Genomic DNA, 21,168 nt, shown 5'->3' with positions numbered 1-21,168 from the left:
AGGGGCCTAAGGGTGAATAGGACAAGGGTTCCAGCCCCTAAGGGGGCTAATAGTAGGTAAAAAAAAACACTAAGGCTACTTTCACACTTGCAGCAGTGTCTGAACTAGGGTTGGACGATATCAAAAATATTCCCACGATAACGATATTAAGAAATTTATCGCGATAACGATATATATCGCGATAAATGCCCATTTAGAAGAAAAAAACACTTGGGGCCACAAGGAGACGTTACACTGTATGGGGGGGCAACAAGAAGACGTTACACTGTATGGGGGGCAACAAGAAGACGTTACACTGTATGGGGGGGGCACAAGGAGACGTTACACTGTATGGGGGCAGCCACAAGGAGACGTTACACTGTATGGGGGGCAACAAGAAGACGTTACACTGTATAGGGGGGGGGGGCACAAGGAGACGTTACACTGTATGGGGGCAGCCGGGCAGCCACAAGGAGCCGTTATACTGTATGGGGGCAGCCACAAGGAGACGTTACACTGTATGGGGGCAACCGGGCAGTCACAAGGAGACGTTACACTGTATGGGGGCAGTCACAAGGAGACGTTACACTGTATGGGGGCAGCCACAAGGAGACGTTACACTGTATGGGGGCAGCCACAAGGAGACGTTACACTGTATGGGGGCAACCGGGCAGCCACAAGGAGACGTTACACTGTATGGGGGCAGCCACAAGGAGACGTTACACTGTATGGGGGCAGCCACAAGGAGACGTTACACTGTATGGGGGCAGCCACAAGGAGACGTTACACTGTATGGGGGCAGCCACAAGGAGACGTTACACTGTATGGGGGCAGACGGGCAGTTCCCCAGCCTCTGATCAGCCCCCCCAGCCTCTCCCTCTTATCAGCCCCCTCTGGTAACCCCCCCCCCCCCCTAGTATTAATCATTGGTGGCAGTGGCCACAGGGTCCCCCTCCCCATCATTGGTGTCAGTGCCCCTTCCCCCCAGTATTAATCATTGCTGGCAGTCGCCACCGGGTCTCGTCCCCCCCCCCCCCCCCCCCCCCCCCATCATTGGTGGCAGTGGGCCCCCCCTCCTCCCTCCCTCCCCAGTATTAATCATTGGAGGCCACAGGGTCGTCCCCCCATCATTGGTGGCAGTGCCCCCCTCCTCTCTCCCTCCCCAGTATTAATCATTGGAGGCCACAGGGTCGTCGTCCCCCTCCTCCCCCCATCATTGGTGGCAGTTTGCAGTTCCGATCGGAGTCCCAGCAGTGTAATGCTGGGGCTCCGATCGGTTACCATGGTAGCCAGGACGCTACTGGAGCCCTGGCTGCCATGGTATGTTAGTGAGCAGCATTATACTCACGTGCGTCGTGGCTGCCGGGCGCTCCTTCTTCTGTCTGTGCGGCGCATTGCTAAGGCTTATAGCATTAGCAATGCGCCGCACAGACAGAAGAAGGAGCGCCCGGCAGCCACGACTCACGTGAGTATAATGCTGCTCACTAACATACCATGGCAACCAGGGCTCCAGTAGCGTCCTGGCTACCTTGGTAACCGATCGGAGCCCCAGCATTACACTGCTGGGACTCCGATCGGAACTGCAAACTGCCACCAATGAAGAGGAGGACGACGACGACCCTGTGGCCTCCAATGATTAATACTGGGGAGGGAGGGAGGAGGGGGGCACTGCCCACATTCCCGGCACCCGACCTCTGAGAGGACGCTGTGATCACCTGAGGGGTTAATTGCGCGGATCACAGCGTCCTATCAGAGGTCAGGTGCAGGAAATGCGAGTCACAGAATTCCTTCCCTCCCCCACGCCGGCCGAACTGCTGAGAGAGCCACCGCAAGCGGCCAGCAGGTATCAGGGGCATTTGCACGAGTAGAAGTACTCTGCAAATGTCCCGTATCGGTTCATGCTGGGGCGGGCGGCCGCAGATTTAGAAGCGGTCAGCGTACATGACCGCTTCTATGACGTCACGAAATACCGCGGTATTTACGAAACGGCGATATCGCCGTTTTTTTAATACCGCGGTATATCGTGATACCGGTATATCGCTCAACCCTAGTCTGAACTGCCTGCCGGATCTGCTGATCTGGATGTGACTGAAAGCATTTGTGAGACGCATCCGGATGTGGATCCATCTCACAAATGCATTGCAAGGACGGATCCGTCTCTCTGCTGGTCATGCGGACAGCTGATCGGCGGGGGTCCCGGGTGTCGGACCCCCGCCGATCAGAAGCTGATCTATCCAGAGGATGATCATCAGTTAAATGAAAGTGCAGAACCCATTTAAGTTTAAATCCCCCCCCTTTCCCAATTTTACGTATAAAATATTTAAACAATAAATAAACATATTACATAGTACTGCGTCCGAAAAGTCCAAACTATTAAATTATTAAAAAATATCTCCTATGCAGTGAGTGCCGTAACAGACATGAATAAATAAAAACCATGCTATTCGCCATTTTTTAGTCACCATGTCACCCCAAAAAATAGGATAGGACTGTTCTATTATGGGCCGAACGTTTGATAAAATGCGAAATGCACGCGGCTTTTTTTTTTTTTTTTGCGTGGTATTGAGTATCGCAATACTTTTTTATGGTGACGAAAGCGAATCAAAATTTTGGTATTGAAACAACCCTACGCCGATCTGATCGGCGTAGAGTTGTCACGATGCCAAAATTTTGATTCGGTTTCGATTTGGCGACTAAATTTTTCAGTTCAGGAGCCAATGGCTACTAGGTATTTTTTTTTAGTCTGGAGCACTGGATGCGCGCCCCGGCCGGGGGAAGACTGTGTTCTGCACAGGCGCTGCCCACTGATACGGCCACCGCTTGTGTGCCTCATCTAGTGGTTACCAGAAGACAACAGTGGGGTAGGAGTGAACGAATTTTGCCAAGATAGGTAGGGATTTGTTAAAGGAACATAATTAGAAAAATGATCACAGGCGCTTCAATAACAAATTAAAATATGATCAAGGAGATGGGAATACCTCTTTAACCATGGATACGAGCTCATCCGGTTGGGGAGCCCATGTGGGGTCCCTGCTATTAAAGGGGATTTGGGACAGCAAATCTCTGTCCCATTCGCACAATTTCAGGTAATTGGATGCAATCAGGACGGCCTTAGTACAGAGTCTCCCACCCATCAGAGGCAGCAATGTAAGGGTCTATTCGGACAACACAACAGCGGTGACCTATATCAACCGGCAGGGAGGTACAAGAGCTCAGGGCCTAATGTCTCTCTCCCATCAGATTTTCATCCTGGCAGAAGCTGCTCTATTATCTCTTTCTGCAGTACATCTCAGGGGTTCGGACAACGTGAAAGCGGTCTGCCTCAGTCGTCATCAACTATTCCAGGGAGAGTGGTCCTTAGATCAGGAGGTTTTCAATCAGGTGGATGCATTATGGAGTAGTCCAGAGATGGTTCTCTTTGCCACCAGGGCAAACGGGAAGGTAGAAGTCTTCTTTTCCTTTTCTAAAGTGGAGCATCCGAGAGCTGTGGATGCGCTGGCTCCATTTTGGAGGCAGGGCCTTCTGTATGCCTTTCCCCCCACTATAATGTTACCAAAAGTCCTCAAGAAAAACTGAGGAGGCGGCCAATGCAGGGCTCCAGACTAAAAAAAATATCAAGGAGCCATTGGCTCCTAACCTGAAAAATTTAGTCGCCAAATTGAAATTTTTGTCGCCAAATTTATAATACATATAACTATGGTATAATAAAAATAAAAAAAACATGTCTTACCTAGGGTTGTCACGATACTATAATTTTGACTTGATTTCGATACCATAAAAAAGTATTGCGATACTCGATACCACGTGAAAAAAATAAAACACCAAAAAAACTGTGTGGATTCCACATTTTATGGAACGTCTGGACCATAATAGAACAGTCCGATCCTAATTGTTGTCGGGACAAGGTGACAAAAAAATGGCAAATTGCACTGTGGTGTTATGTAATTTTTTTTATTGTTTATATATTTTATAAGTAAAATTGGGCAAGGGAGTGATTTAAAAGTAATATTTTGGTGTTTTTTACTTTTTTTTTTAATACCTATTTCCCCCTTAGGGACTAGAACCTGGGATCTTTCATCCCTTGTCCTATTCACCCTGATAGAGCTCTATCAGGGTGAATAGGACCTCACACTATTCCTGCTGCCCTGTGCACTCAACAGCAGGGAGCTTACCATGGCAGCCAGGGCTTCAGTAGCGTCCTGGCTGCCATGGTAATCGATCGAAGCCCCAGGATCACACTGCTGGGGCTCCGATCAGAACTGCCACTGCCACCAATGATAATACTTGGGGGAGGGGGGGGGGGCACTGCACCACCAATGATTCTAATTTATAATACTGTGGATGGGTACACTACAAGGGGCATACTATAGGCAGCACATGGGATGCGCCTGAGCTCTGGGTATACGTGTGCATCAAAATCAGAAGTTGCCACCGGCGCTGACCAACACGGGTCTTGGTGTACACTGACAGGACACCTACGGGGCGAGGACCGAGCTTGGGCATCACATGGGTGACAGCCCATGTACTTTTCCACACTGGCACAGAAGCAGATGGCGGTATAGATTAACCCTATGTGTAATGGGTCATGAGTAGAGACAGTATAGTACCAATGGACAGTGCATGGCGGAGAACCGCATATAAATATTGAGGTACAAAGACGCCTGCACACAGACAGGGCACACGCATGCAGCATCCTGCTGTACACTGCGAGCCCCGGGATAGCTGGCACCTATTACTCTGGCTGAATGAAATGCCAGTAAATCCCAGAACCCAAACAGTTTGGCAGCTGGGATGAATTGTGGAGGAGCCACCCTCGCTCTCCTCCGCCAGCACACGCGTGGTTAATGTATTTTTCATGAGGCCACACACATACTGTGTACAGTAGACATAACTGCATACCCCGTAACGGCGTACGTATGCCAAATGTGACACATCCATCTCGTATCGTCGGCGCCGACGCTCATCCTCCTCATTGTCGGTGCATGCAACATCGGCGATAGGGAAATATACCGTAAGCGTCCCCGCAGTTGGAGAAGGAGGCGGTCCCTCCCCCCTGTACTGCTGCTGCCACCACCAATGGGCTGATAGCAGGGAGGAGGAGGGGAGGGGCTATGGCCACTGCACCACCAATGAATATCGTTTATGCTTACAATACAAACGCAGGCTGCCATGCGGGTGCCGGACATATCCCATACCCGGCACCCAGCCTCTATGACTGCGCGAGGCGATCCGCCGCTATTAACCCCCTAGGTGCTGCACCGGAGGGGTTAATAGCGGCGGATCGCAGCGCGCAGTCATAGAGGCTGGGTGCCGGGTATGGGATATGTCCGGCACCCGCATGGCAGCCTGCGTTTGTATTGTAAGCATAAACGATATTCATTGGTGGTGCAGTGGCCATAGCCCCTCCCCTCCTCCTCCCTGCTATCAGCCCATTGGTGGTGGCAGCAGCAGTACAGGGGGGAGGGACCGCCTCCTTCTCCTGTGTTGTTGAGAACATGGCCGCGCTGAGAGCAGCGCGTGTCATGTCAGTTTGTGAAAGCGGCAGAGCAGCGGCGGGTCTAGGCGCAAATGGCGACAAGACTACAAAGTCTTGTCGCCATTTAGCAATTCTAGGTCGCATTTGCGACCATTTTGGTCGCCATCTGGAGCCCTGCAATGTAAGTTCTAGCTCCCTTTTGGCTGAGAAGTGTTTTTTTTTCCTGGCTCCGTAAGATGTCGATAGCAACACCATGGGTGCTGCCAGAGTCTCAGGAGCTTCTGTCCCAGGGTCCAGTTTTAAACCCAGAGGTGAACAATCTGCACCTGACTGCCCTAAAACTTGCTTTCCTTCTGGCCATTACTTCGGCTAGAAGAGTTAGTGAGATTTCTGCTCTTTCTATTGACCCTCCCTATTTGGTGGTCCTGGAAGATCGGCTACTGATTTCTCCTGATCCTCTTTTTTTTTTTTTTTTTTACCAAAAGTCTCTTCACGGTTTCACAGTTCTCAGGAGATAGTGTTACCTTCATTCTGTGCTTCCCCTAAAAATAAAAAGGAATCGGAGTACCCCTGTCTAGACGTTAAGAGATGTATATTGCAATACCTGCAGGTCACCCAACCTTGGAGATCTTCTTCACGTCTGCTGGTTTTGCTCCAGGGAGTGAAGGGATCTGCAGCCTCTTCTCACACTACTGCTAGGTGGATTAGACAGGCCATTTCCTTAGCCTACTCTTCTAAGGGGATTGATCCACCCTCGGAGTTTGGGGCCCACTCTGAGATCCATTTCCACGTCTTGGGTAGAGAGAGCTTCTGCCTCTAAAGAACAGATTTGTAAAGCGGCTACCTGGAGCTCTCCACATATGTTTTTTGGCACTATGGACTACAGTTACCTTCTAATGAAGGTCTTGCCTTTGGTCGTAAGGTACTTCAGGCTGTGGTCCCACCCTAGACAAATTCTTGCCTATTCTCCAGGGGTGCTGTCATAGGTTCAAAGAAAACCGATTGCCGGTATGTGTAATCCAATATTTTTGTGGTACAAGTTGTATTTTACATAGACACATAGCTGTGCGTCAACTGATTAACACAGTTTAATTTGTTTAGCCGAGCCTCCATTCCCGAGTTATGCTTTTTTCTATTATGAAAGTTAGGCATTTGGGGCATCGCCATTGCTCTTGTTGCACCCAAGCTCCGCTCCTTTCTCCCTGGCTGCTTGTATTGATGGGGCCAGACAGTGATAAAGGAGCAGAGCTTGGGTGCAACAAGAGCAATGGTGACGCAAACCTAATTTGTGTGACAATTGCCACAGACTTTGTCAAATGTGGGTCATGTGACCTCTGTAATTAGAGCGGTTGAGACAAAACTGCTATAAAAAGCTGTGGTGTATCCCTAGAATGAATTAGCTGTAGCACTATAGTGACCCCTTCAGATATTTCTGTGCTTGGGCCCATTGTGCATTGCTGCAGGTCATCCTTAGGCTACTTTCACACTAGCGTTCGGGGCTCCGCTTGTGAGTTCCGTTTGAAGGCTCTCACAAGCGGCCCCGAACGGATCCGTCCAGTCCTAATGCATTCTGAGTGGATGCGGATCCGCTCAGAATGCATCAGTTTGGCAGCGTTCAGCCTCCGCTCAGCAGGCGGACCCCTGAACGCAGCTTGCAGCGTTCGGGTGTCCGCCTGGCTGTGCGGAGGCAAACGGATCCGTCCAGACTTACAATGCAAGTCAATGGGGACGGATCTGTTTGAAGATGACACCATATGGCTCAATTTTCAAACTGATCCGTCCCCCATTGACTTTCAATGTAAAGTCAAAACGGATCCGTTTGCATTATCATGAAAAAAAAAAAGAAATTTTTATTTTTTATTTTTTTTGTTCATGGTAATGCAAACGGATCCGTTCTGAACGGATCTAAGCGTCTGCATTATAGGAGCGGATCCGTCTGTGAAGACACCAGACGGATCCGCCCCTAACGCAGGTGTGAAAGTAGCCTTATTCACTTGAATTGAATCTTGCATGTTTTTGGCCGATAACTACCATAAACCTTTAAAACTAGAAATGGAAGAGAGAAGGCGAAGAAATCCAATACCATTAGGTCTGCCATTAAAGTGGTTTTCCAGGTTTTTGACCCTTTTCCATTAGCCCCACTTGTGAGTTTTGCCTAATGAAAGGGTCAGGTTTACCTGCTCTGGCTGGTGATCTTCCTATCCCCGTTCAGTGTTTGTTTCTGGCCAGGGTATGGACATCGTTACTTGCATCACTGCAGCCAATGACTGACCTCAGCGGTCACATTTCCCCAAGTTGCATGTGACCAGGCCGTAATGTGCTGCTTGGTGGCATGTCACCACTGAGGCCATTCATTGGTCTCAGCAGCACGCATGACTTGTCTGTATCTCAACCAGCAGTAAATAAGCTGGGGACAGGAGGGTCATCTAGCAGAGCCAAGGTGGTGGAATGGAGCCACAGGTAGGTATGCTTCATTTATTGGGTACTGCATGCTGTGGGGGTTATTTAAAACGGGCCAAAATCCTGGAAAACCCCTTTAATTTGCCTGTTCTAAAAACAAACCATTAGTGGCTGAAGATGTCCGATGTGACGGATCAGATTTTCAGCATAATAGAAATCTGTTGTGTGCAATTTATATTTTTAAGGAGTTGTACGGTTTTAAGATATTTATGACCTATTTTCAGGATAAGTCCCTAATATCACACCAGGTGGGGGTCCTGCTCCACCGCCTACCAGCTGTTTGAAGGGCTGCCATGCTTGTCTGAGCGCTGTGTCCTCGTCATTTTCCTGCACGCTGTCTACTTTGTAGTGGTTGGTGAAGTGTAATGACAGCTTCTTCTGCCATTGAAGTGAATGGGATGAAGAACTGCAGTTAGGGTCCATTCACACGTCCACAAATGAGTCCGCATCCGTTCCGCAATATTGGGAACAGGTGCAGACCCGTTCATTCTCAATGGGGCAGGAATGGACACTATGTGCTCTCCGCTTCCGCATTTCCGGAGCGCGGCCCCGCCAAAAAATAGAACATGTCTGATTCTTGTCCGCAATTGCGGACAAGAATAGGCAGTTCTATGGGGGGTGCCGGTCGGGTGTATTGCGGATCCGCAATACACCACGGATGTGTGAATGGACCCTTACACTGCACCGCCATTACAAAGTAGACAGCGTGCAGGAAAGCAATCAAGAGGACCTGGCACTTGCACAATCCGCAGCCACTGTAATCAGCTGATCAAGCAGGTTGCTTGGAGCCGGACCCCCACCGATATGATTTTGATGACCTATCATGAAACTAGACAAGCCCTTTAAATGTTGTAAACCACCTGCACCATGTCCGCATCAAAATCGGTAATTTCTAACTGTGGATTTTGGTGCAGATTTGATGCGGTTTGGCAGCAGATCTCTCCGTCCATTGAAAAAGGGTGAAATCTGCAGCTAAAACAGCAAACCTAATGTGCCGTGCAGATTTGCAAATCTGCAGCATGTCTATCAATTTACAGACAGAAAAAAAGGGCTTTTCCGGGATCTTAATATCGATTCGGAGGAGGTCGTCTGACACCCGGCACCACTACCAATCATCTGGTTGAATAGAAGGCCATGCTCCATGTGAGCGCAGCCTTCCCTTCGTTGTTTGCATGCTCACCGTCGACATCGCATCGGTGATCAGGTGTAATTACAAGCCGTCCCATTCACTTCAGTGGGGCGTATTCTTTCTATCCAAGTGTACACTACAGAGCCGTCCTATAGCAGTGAATGGGATGACTGGTAATTACACCTGATCGCCGCTGCGATGTCCACAGCGAGCAGGTAGACAATGAAGGGAAGGCTGCGCTTACACGGAGTGTGGTCTTCTCTTCAAGCAGCTGATTGGCTGGGGTGTAGGACCTCAGCTGAACTGGTATTGATGATTTATCCTGAGGATGGCATTTAGAAAGCATTAAGAAAGTTGCTTTACGGCAGCCTCATGGTCCATAGACACAATGGTCAGGAGGGGACCCCACTGACTTCTATGGGAGTTTCCTAGGCCTCCTCTGTGACCTGTGCAGAGGTCATTGTACAAGGAGAGAATAGAGGAGCTGTGACAATCACCTATTGCAAATGGGGGATCCTGTCTTATCTGTCATTCTAATCCTGCCTGTAATGATATCACCTCTGTGTACAGATATGCAGGTAACTGCAGTAAAGTGATCTGTACAGACCCAGAAGCAGCTCCTATTATTCTTCTTAATGGTCAGTAGGAAAACTGCAGGATTTAGTTTTGATTAACTATAGATAGACATGGAAAATTAAAAGTAACTATCAAATATTCTTTAAAAATGTGATTTAAACAATGGGGCATTTTCTGATGACATTCTCTTTATGATGGGATAACTCCTTCTAAAGACTTATAGGGTATAAGTGGCTGATCAGGGGTCTTCTGACTGCCAGGACTGGTCACAGAAGCAGAGACCCACTGTGCCCTCTGTTAATGGAAACTAGGCAGTCATACGTGTGCGCTGAGTATAACTGCGAGCCATTGGTAAGCCTTAGACTTTTTCCAGGGAGTAAAATGTCCTCAACAGACGTCTGACGCTTGTACAGGCGTTATTGCAACCTTTGGACGGACCCCCAACGATCAAATACTGATGACCTATCCAGAGGATGGGTTGTCTGTATTAAAGTCCCGGAAAATCCCTTTAATCTCCGCCAGATCAGTCACTGATCAAATGTGTGTGGTTTTCACTGAACATTGGGGGAATGTTAGATGGGCATCTTGTGTGTAAGGCTACTCTCACACTGGCGTTTTGTGCAGATCCGTCATGGACGGATCAGTTCAGATAATACAACCCTCTGCATCCGTTTAGAACGGATCCGTTTGTATAATCTTTAACATAGCCAAGACGGATCCGTCTTGAACACCATTGAAAGTCAATGGAGGACAGATCCGTTTTCTATGACACAATAGAAAATGTATCCTTCCCCATTGACTTACATTGTGTGCCAGGACGGATCCGTTTGGCTCAGTTTCATCAGACGGACGCCAAAACGCTGCAAGCAGTGTCCGCCTCCAAAGGGGAACGGAGGCAAACTGATGCATTCTGAGCGGATCCTTTTTCTATTCAGAATGCATTAGAATGCAAACTGATCCGTTCAGGGCTCTCACAAGCAGTCCAAAACAGATCTCTCAAACAGAAAGCCAAAACGCCAGTGTGAAAGTAGACTAAGTCTCTCTTGACCTCGGGCAAGAAGAACTTTTGCTCCATGGAGCCCATACTTTTTAATGCTTTATGGAAACAGCATTAAAATCAAAGTATTTGAACATATCGACTTCAGATCTATGATCCAAAGGTTGATTCACCAAAGCCCAGTCATCAACTTTATATTGCTCGCTCTGCTGGCAGAATGCAGTAGTGACGGGCACACCGACCTCACGCGCCGCCTGTCACTCCTCAGTGTGCTGTTTGCAGAGCACTTACTGTTCAGCCTTTTCAGGACATAGGTTATTCATTCTTTTCACTTTCATTTTCCTCCCCACATTTCAAGAGCCATAACTTTTTTTACTTTTACATTCACATGAAGTATGGGGCTTGTGTGTTTGTGGGACGAGCTGTATTTTTTTTCTTTTTTTTTTTTTTTATGCGATAACAAATTGCTATAGTTTTTGTTTTACTAATTTTTTTGTGTTCCAATCTATAGAGCTGTGTGAGGGCTTGTTTTTTGCGGCGACCATACATGATATTTTTCAGTTTAATAGTTTGGACATTTTTGGACCAATTGTGTTTATTTTTATATGTAAACTTGGAAAAGGGGCGACTTCTATCTTTATAAACTTTTTAGTATTTTTATGGGATATGCAATCCTTTTACCATAGACTGCAATAATATACTATTTGAGTCTGTTTTTTTTTTTTTTTTGTTTTTTTTACTGGCTTCCTGTTAAAGGCTATGTACACCTTTTGGGGGCAATTTTGTTATGATTGCATTTTACAAATTTTAGGCTAAAAATCCTTTTTTCTATCTTTATTAAAAATATTCAGCTGTTCTATCACTAAGGGTTAACTGTTTTTCTAGCTGTGTGAATGGTATCTTTACTTTGTACTGGTCATCTAATAAACCTTCCCTAAATTACTAAAAGGTTAAAACTTTTATTTAGGCTAGCTTCACACTAGCGTTTACAGATCTGGTAGGCTGTTCCATTCAGTCACTGCCAGATGCTGCCGCAATGTTGTCTGGTCCCATTGATCATAATGAGGTTCGGTGGTGATCCTGCCGAAAGCAGACAAATATGTTGAGAATCAGCCAAACAAATACTGCTGGGTTTGTGTCCGGCCGATTCCCGTCATCCTATGCCGGAAGGCTGTGCCGGCTGTGTGAAACCAGTCTTATACCGCATTGAGCTATAGCGAGTGTTTATAAAGTTAGCGATAAGGAGCCGTCAGCTGAGCTGCCTGACGAAACTGAGTGAAGATTCAGATTCTGCTACTAGAGAAACTTAAAGGGCTTCTGTCACCCCACTAAACTGTTTTTTTATTTTTTTTATTTTTTTTTTGGTTCCTTTTAATCCCTATACTGCTATTTATGCATACATACTGTAATTAATCATTTTGGTTCAGCAGATTGTTAAAAACGTACTTTTAAAATATGCAAATTACCTTGCTACCAGCAAGTAGGGCGGCTACTTGCTGGTAGCAGCCGCATACTCCTATCCTAAAGACGCAGGCGCACTGAGAGGCGGACGCTCGCTCAGCCGCTCCATCCTCAATGCGCCTGCGCCGATGACGTCACATCTACACCCGGCGCAGGCGCATTGAGGAAGGAGCGCCGAGCGAGCGCCCCCCTTCTCAATGCGCCTGCGCCGGGTGTAGATGTGACGTCATCGGCGCATTGAGGATGGAGCGGCCGAGCGAGCGTCCGCCTCTCAGTGCGCCGACTGAAGACAGGTACGGCGCAGGCGCCATATTTTGAATGCGAACAGGGCCAGCAGAGAGATCCCGTCCGCTGGCCCTGTCGATCACAATGCGGAGGGGGCGTCTTTAGGATAGGAGGATGCGGCTGCTACCAGCAAGTAGCCGCTCTACGTGCTGGTAGCAAGGTAATTTGCATATTTTAAAAGTACGTTTTTAACATAATCTGCTGAACCAAAATGATTATTTACAGTATGTATAAATTGCAGTATAGGGATTAAAAGTAACCAAAAATAAATAAAAAATAAGTTTAGTGGGGTGACAGAAGCCATTTAAAGGATAACTGTGTGTGTATGTATGTGTGTGTGTATATATATATATATATATATATATATATATATATATATATATATATTATAAAATATAAAATTTTATTATATATATAATATATAATTATTTTTTTTTGGGAGTATTGGATTGTGGTGATTAATATCACCTTGGTGGCCCTATTTCAACTTTTCACTGTGTATTCAATTACCCCTTAATTCCACAGTTTTGTTCCCTGTACTGCCTACTTTTACCTGTGCTTAAAGTAGGGTTGCTAGGCATGGTCCGTCTATCTGTTGAAGGACGGAGGACGCTGCGTGCAGGGTCAGATTACTGACAGCCAGGGACTGTAAGGAAATGATTAAAGCCAGGTCCTCCCCAGCAGCTGATAACAGTGCCTGGGCTGTGTGCACTTCTCCCTGTCCCTGCGCTTGGCAGACGCTCCCTCACTCAGCAGAGCTGGAGAATACAGAGTTGGAGCAGCGCAGACCAGGGAAGGGAGATCTTCCGTCTGCTCAGTGTATAAATGAAAGCAACATGTGGTAAGAGGACCCCTCTGTGCTGCAGGAGATTAACCCTTTAGGGGGGAGGGCTCTGGTTACTGACACTTTTGGGGGGCTATTGTTACTGGCTAGTGAGGGCAGGCAGGATTAGCCTCAGGGTGAGGGCAGTGGCGGCCATCTTAACTGAATAGTGAGATTGCAGTTTTATGCAGACTGGTTGCTAAGGGCTGAATCTTATTAAATATGGGGTAAGTCAGTCTAATAGTAACTGATTCTGGAATATCATGTTATTAGTAACTACATATATGAAAATTGAAATTAGGGTCTAAATGTGACAGTTATCCTTTAAAAGGCTATGTACACCTTTGGGGGCATTTTTTTATTACACTGTACGTACTTTGAGCTAAAAAATGTTTTTTTCAATTGGTCTTTGTTAAAAATATGGAATCCTTTTTTATGTACAGAGCTGAAATGCTCTTTTTTTCTTTTTTTTTTTTTTCTTGTCTTTTCCTTCATCTAGGATGCAGACGGGCTCCTCTCTGACATTATAGACACTCATTATAGCTCAATCCTTATCTCACTGATAAGAAATGCTGCCGCTAGTACACGAGTGCTGCGGGAAGTCTGCTCCGGCCCCATTCAAAATAATGGGGGCGTGACTGAGATCTGGCCGCCGCACGGCAAACATGTTCACCAGCCTTACACATCGGGTGCGTGCTGAGCCCGCTCCATACATGTCTTGCACCCTGATAGTTACGCTGCATGCACACAGTTACCTTGCGGCGCCTACACAGGTTAATGCTGGTAGCGCTGCCAGACAAGAGTTTGTTATGGAGGCGTGGGCTTATTGCATGGAAATTATTTCCATTTGTTTAAATGGAATCCTTTTGGCGCAAGGAAATAGATTTCTGCAATCTCTATTCAGGTGAATGGAACTGATTTTCAGTGACAAATTTCTACAGTAAAATCTGCCACATGTGGAGTACTTACCTAGAACAAAACTAGTAAACAGCGATGGGTACGTGGAGATAGAGGCAGCTCGTGAATAATCCGGACTTCCCTCTGCCAGCGCTTGATGTCAGCAAAACAAATACTATCACTGCTGGAGTCCATGTCACTAATAACCTGCACCATAATTTGTGACTTTATGCCTCCAAAGTGGTGCAGGTCACTTGATAAATTACCCCCCCAGCTTGTGAGCTGTGCAAGCCAAAATGGCAATACTTAAATTTTTAGTAAATCAATAGTATACGGGAGCATATGATGCAAGAACAATAAGCAGCGGCCAAATATTGGCATAAGTCATATGATGCTTTTCCATAACTGAGATCCGTGATTAAAGCATGTGATTCGACATAATGACGCACAGTAAACTTCTTAACACGCTAGTTTAGATGACACATGTAGCTACCCTTGTACCCCTCTGGAGGTGGCGGAGGCTGCAGGCGGCACATCAACTGAAATGTGCAAGTCCCGTTGCTATCTGGAGATGACTGTCGCAGTTAAGAACTGACATTTTTCATCATGCCGAGCGCTTTGCTGCCTACTGTCTATGAAGAGCGGAGTGTTGGCGAGTGTATCGGTCATCTATAGATGCTAAAATGCACATTACTTCACCGAGTTACTCCACCAGGTTTGATGAAAAAGTAACATTCACACAAACAAACTTTTCACGTTTAACGCAAAAATGGATTTATTTTTTACATGGACTAGGGAAAAAAATCTGCTTTGGGAGCGGCTTCAAGAATTTCTCATTGGGGGCAGAGGGTGTTTTTATTTTTCTCCATGTAGTATTTTTCGGGCTATAAGACGCATCTAGGGTTTGGAGGAGGAAAATAAAAAAAATTATATATTTTTCCATCAGACCTCAGATCAGACCCCATTCTTCATGAGACCTTGGATCAGACCCTATTCAGACCTCAGATCAGACCAGACCTTAAAAAAATTAACTAACTTTGTTTGCTCTGGACGGCGCCACCATGCTGCAGATCCTAGGACTCGCTGCTCCCTGCACTGCTTCTTCTGGCCTGTGCTGCACTGTGACACAGCGTCAGGTCATAGGACGCACCAATGTGCAATACATCCTGACACTGTAGGCGGTCAGGACACAGTGCAGAGCGGGACCTGGGAGAAGACCAGGGAGGGTGAGTACAGCCAGCACAGTGCTGCTCCCATTAGCATTTGGACTATAAGGCTGGGTTCAGACCTGAGCGTCTTTGATATGCGCGTTTTTGACGCGCGTTTTTTGCAATAGTAAACGCGCGTTTGACGCGCGTTTGTGTGATTGACTGCAATGTCCTATGGCCACAAACGCGCTGTAAAACGCCCCAAAGAAGCTCAAGTACTTGTTTGAGCGTAGGGCGTTTTACAGCGCGTTTTTCAGCGCTGTAAAACGCTCAAGTGAGAACCAGGGCCATAGGGAAGCATTGGTTTTCATGTGTTGAGCGTTTTACAGCGCGTTTGAACGCGCTGTAAAACGCTCAAGTGTGAACCCAGCCTAAGACTAGGGCTACACTATGACCTGTCGCACCAATGTCTATGGTGTCGACACCATTATAAAAATTGTCGTGCAACACGTCGTCGTGTAGCCCTAGCCTAAGACACTGCCACTTTTTCCTCACTTTTGTGGGTGGAAAAGTGCATCTTGTAGTCTGAAAAATCCAGTAAATGTTTATTTATTTTTTTTTTTAAAAAGGTGCTGGATTAAAGAAAAACTAAATTTGTTGTTTGGCACTAAAGAAAGCGGTGGCCAAACCAGCTTTGTAGGATTACTTGGTGACCATTTGGTTCGCCATAGAGGTGATCCACGTGAGACAATCCACATATTTTAATCTGGATGACCAGTTCTGATATGTCAGTTTTCATGTTTAGTATGCTGCTAGTGGCAGAGAAACACAAAAATGATTGTTGGTGTTAGAGGACCTTTCAGTAGTTTAAAAACTAACTATATCAGTGGGCAGAGCGGCGCCCAGGGGTCCCCCTGCACTTACTAGTATGTCTGGGACAACCCTAATACAAAAACTCTGCCCCGTACAACAGAGGGAGCGCAGACACCGGAGCCTATACCGGGCGAACGGAGGGGCGCCCAAACATACTAGTAAGTGCAGGGGGCCCCCTGGGCGCCGCTCTGCCCACTGATATAGTTAGTTTTTAGTTTTTACTGAAAGGTCCTCTAAGTAGGCCATACACCATGGCCTAACCTGACTAAAACTACGGTCATGTGCATGAGGCCTAATTGTATGTTGTGGCCTGACTGTACCCCAATAGCAGATGTGAAAGAATGAACAATGATGGCCCTTGAGGTAAGCTGCCGGCTAAAGTGCTATGGTTAACTCCCAAGCAGTAGAGTTGTAGGACAACCAGTGACATGTGCATTATGTCCATATGTCATTGCTTGCAAGGGAATGTATAGAGCAGGCTCAGGGGTTGGGCCTGCTCCGTACATGGTGGGTGCCTCATGTCCAGCTCTAGTATGTGGTCAGAGCCCTGGGCCACATGCAGAGACACTTTTGCACCCAGGTTTTAAAAACTGAATGGAAAGCTGAAATGCATATAATAAGTTTCTACACTTTTGAATATATTGACCTTGCTTTTTCCATCGATGTGTATGTGTTCCACCTGGCTTACATGACATGGCTGATTCAGTAGACATGGCAGCTTGCCTGCAGAAACGGTGACTCCTTTGTTACATGGCCGCATCTAATATTACTGATCTGCCCCATTCAAATGAACAGGGCTGAGCTGCAATATCCGACACAGCGGCGCTAGGACAGCAGTGGCATGGGTATTGCACAAACCTGCCTCATTTTCTCCCATTGATTATAGCTTTGTGTAAAAAGTCTGTATGGAAATGGTGCGAAGTTATCTAATTTTTATATTTTTTTTCTTTTGTTTTAGGAGGAAGAGTTCTGTACAGATTTCTCTTTAATGTAGTCAGGACACCCTGTAATGGGCCAGAAGCTGAAGATACTAAGAATTGTTTTATTTTCTTAACCTTTTATCTCATTTTAACAGGTAAGTGTTAGGTAACCATTTTCTTTTTAGGCCCCTTAAACGTTTGCAAACTTAAATGGGAATTTTTAAGACTCTTTGCTGTTTTATTAAATTGGTTTTAAACCACAGATGTACAAGGAACGACAGGTATGGTAACTTCATCTTTTATATTGCAGCAGTCCCCCGTCCCCCCCCCCCCCCCTTCCCATCATGACTACTGACCAAGAAAATGCGTGATAATGCTTATAAAACTGTTCCATGGTATTTACTACCCAACCCTCATCTCATCTTATCATGGTGTGTTCATTTCATCATGCAATAACCAGTTTACATTCACATAACACTGAGATACTTGTGTATGACTAACATTTACATGTAACTCAGGACTCCCTGCACTTAATTCTTAGGCTACTTTCACACTAGCGTTTTTTTTGCGGATCCGTCATGGATCTGCAAAAACACTTCCGTTACAATAATACAACTGCAAGCATCCATCATGAACGGATCTGGTTGTATTTTATAGCCATGACTGATTCGTCTTGAACACCATTGAATGTCAATGGGGGACGGATCCGGTTTCTATTGTCAGAGAAAACTGATCCGTTCTCATTGACTTACATTGTGTGCCAGGACGGATCCGTTTGGCTCCGCTTCGTCAGGTGGATAGCAAAATGCTGCAGGCAGCGTTTTGGTGTCCGCCTCCAGAGCGGAATGGTGACTGAACAGAGGCAAACTGAGGCATTCTGAGCGGATCCTTTTCCATTCAGAATGCATTAGGGCAAAACTGATCCGTTTTGGACCGCTTGTGAGAGCCCTGAACGGATCTCACAAACGGAAACCAAAACGCCAGTGTGAAAGTAGCCTTATTTGTATAGCAACTACAGTGACTGTGTTCACTGCTTCCTTGGGTCAAATCATAAGGTAAAGAGGTTGTGCAGGACTATTTAGTGGGGCTGCAGTGCTGCGATGAGTGCTGCATCCTTTCCATTGGTGACTAGGCACAGCGCCATACATTTAGCAGTGGCCGTTCCTGGTATTACAGCTCACCTGAGCTTTATCCTAGTGAATGGTGTGGAGCTGTATTACTAGGTACAAGCACTACTAAAAGTACAGAGCTGTGCCTGGTAAACAGTAATAAGGTGCAGTGCTTGCTCTAGTGCCGTGGCCACTTCGAATGGTACATTGATAGGGGTGCTGAGTCACACTCTTAGGCTAGGTCTACACGATGACCTGTGTCGCGCGACACATAGGGCACAACTACACTGCATCATGTGTCGCGCGACATTAATGTGGCGTGACAATTTTTATAATGGTAGTCTATTTTGAATAGGTTTTTTGCGACTGTCGTGTCAGTCGCAGCATGTCGCAGTGCGACACCATAGACTATCATTATAAAAATTGTCGCGCGACAGTCATGTAGACCTAGCCTTAACGATCTAATCTTGATAGTCTGCCACCTTAGGCGTAGCTTCACTTTGGAGTCCCTTTTGTCACCAGTTGATCGTTTACACAGCAGTTTTCTAATATACTTGCTTTGCTGCAAGTTCTCCCTTTCAGAATATGCATTAGGCCTAGTTCACACTTCAGTGATTTGGTCAGTGATTGTGAGCCAAAGCCAGGAGGAGTCTACACAAAGAAAAGGTATAATGGAAAGATTTGTACCTGTTCTGTGTTTTTTGACCAACACTTTGGCTCCCATTTGCTGATGGAAATCAAAGTGTGACCTCGGCCTTAGTGATAAAGAAGCAGTCACAAAAATTCTTATTCTCTGACCTGTTGGAAAGTTGTAATCTGCAGTGAAGATGACCTTCTTACTGGTGACTGTATTTGCAAGTTATAACCTCCCTTCTGTTCCTCAGCTGTATCACATGATCAGCATTGGAAGGAAGTCTATTACTTCTCTAGTCCTTCCTGACATTTAGTCTCCCATAGGAATACATACAGAAACTGGCATCCTGTCCACACACAAGATGCTGTGTTATTTGGAAACTCCGTGTTGGTCACATGACAAAGCTGAGGATCAGAAGGGAGGGGATAACTCAAATACAGTCGCTGGTAAAAAGATGGGAGTGCTTCTTTTAGGGTGCGGCGTCACTGATTGCTTGACGGTTGTACCCTCAGTCTACAGACTGCCGTATGAAGCAGCAGATAATGCTCATTTTGAAAGTGAGTCCTAAGGCTGGGTTCACACTTGAGCGTTTTACAGCGCGTTCAAACGCGCTGTAAAACGCTCAACACATGAAAACCAATGCTTCCCTATGGCCCTGGTTCTCACTTGAGCGTTTTACAGCGCTGAAAAACGCGCTGTAAAACGCCCTACGCTCAAACAAGTACTTGAGCTTCTTTGGGGAGTTTTACAGCGCGTTTGTGGCCATAGGACATTGCAGTCAATCACACAAACGCGCGTCAAACGCGCATTTACTATTGCATAAAAACGTGCATAAAAAACGCGCGTTAAACGTGCATATCAAAGACGCTCAGGTCTGAACCCAGCCTAAGGGCTCTTATATAAAACAGCGTTTTGCAGCATTGCATTAGGTGGTTTATTTTTTTTTTTCTTGGTCAAAATGGCCAATTTAATTTATTTCGTTATTGAAAAGTTTGCACATGCACCCTTTTTATTTTACTATTTTGGGGGTTTATGGCATGTGTAGCATTTTCTGGTGTTTTTTCCATGGCCACCTTTTATAGGAACAAAAAAAGACAGGAAAAAAAAACACTGTTACAAAATAAAAAAGCCACAAACAAAAGGCTTGAAATGCATGGTGTATTTTTAAGATGTGTGCGCACCCCCCACACGATCATGGATTTAGGGTGTATCAAGGAACTGTACAAACAATTCCCCAGAACTGGTGGTGGCTCCACAGTGAATCTACACAAAAAGATCTCATATTTTCATCATTCTTCATCATACTTTTCTCAGTCTTGTTTTTCCTTATTCCAAGGGACCCAGCTTTCAGTTGGAATGTGATGGACTAATCTTCTTTGCCTTCACCTGCCCCCGTTGAATGAGAACCCCCTAATGTCATCTTGCCTCGAAGAAACATTCTGACCTTTCACAGTAACATGTTTGCAGCAGTACGAGCACTTCTCCGTTTTTAATTTGTTTTTATTTGTGCATTCATGCTACAGCGATACGTTATATTTTATGATATATTTGAGATGTACGCGATTAACTTGTTTGCATTCTGTCATTTAGGCACGTCAATGGCGTTCATGTACTCACTGCATTGTCGTAGCTGAATGTTACTCTGCTCAGATTCTTAACCTTTTGCCTCCATATTGTAATCTTCCTACTTTCTGATGCCTAGCCTCCCAGGCATCCTCAAACTGCGGCCCTCCAGCTGTTGCAAAACTACAATTCCCAGCCTACAGCTATCAACCTACAGCAGGGCATTGTGGGAGTTGTAGATTTACAACAGCTGGAGGGCCTCAGTTTGAGGATGCCTGACCTATGCCTTTTGCTTTGTATGATATCCTTGTCTGATAATTGGGATGGGGAAAAGAATCCAATTCTGTAGACGGGCAGTTCTATCCATTTACCCACATTCATTATGAAAGTCACCAATATGTTATTTTCTAGCTATGGTAGGCACTGCTTAACTCCTTTAACCAAAAACTGGGCAGCCCCTCCTATAGGGTGATCTATTTGATTAGATGTCATTTTTGCTTTTGTATGATCGCTTTTGAGGTTTTGGGGTCATGAAAGGCTCTAACCCATCTCCAGAGCTGTAGTGTAAACTGTACCTAAACCTTCTATTTAAACCACCATGGCACAGCAGCGCTTCTCGTCTCTTGCCGGCTCCACTTTTCAGCATACGGATTCATAGAATATTAGATCTGTGCTGTACACTGTAGGAAAGCTGAGCAAAGCCGAAGAAAACTGCAGGGAGGCAGTTACATTAGTAATAAAAACACAAACTCTCCTTCTAGAGGCCTCTTTGATCCATGCCACCAATTTGTCTTCTCCGCCAGGCTGCAGCAGCCTTGATTTTAATGTTTTGGCTGCA

The 21,168-nt window shown here is 46.1% G+C and overlaps 1 protein-coding gene across 4 annotated transcripts in view; it reads left to right on the top strand.

Annotated features, from left to right (window-relative positions):
- The window catches only part of PPP6R3 (protein phosphatase 6 regulatory subunit 3), a 101,821-nt gene that overhangs the window by 11,394 nt on the left and 69,259 nt on the right, over positions 1-21,168 (top strand). For 3 of the 4 annotated variants that reach the window (XM_040409548.1, XM_040409547.1, XM_040409545.1), the window contains exons 2-3: positions 17,063-17,179; positions 20,104-20,236. In XM_040409548.1, coding sequence (XP_040265482.1) covers positions 20,225-20,236 — 12 coding nt within the window. In that variant the 5' untranslated portion in view covers positions 17,063-17,179; positions 20,104-20,224. The remainder of the gene's footprint in view (positions 1-17,062; positions 17,180-20,103; positions 20,237-21,168) is intronic. The other variant, XM_040409546.1, reaches the window with a different exon arrangement.

The sequence above is a fragment of the Bufo bufo genome, chromosome 10 (assembly GCF_905171765.1).
Source record: "Bufo bufo chromosome 10, aBufBuf1.1, whole genome shotgun sequence".
NCBI lineage: Eukaryota > Metazoa > Chordata > Amphibia > Anura > Bufonidae > Bufo > Bufo bufo.
The sequence above is the reverse complement of the archived record's forward strand: the minus strand, read 5'-3'. Positions and strand labels throughout refer to the sequence as shown.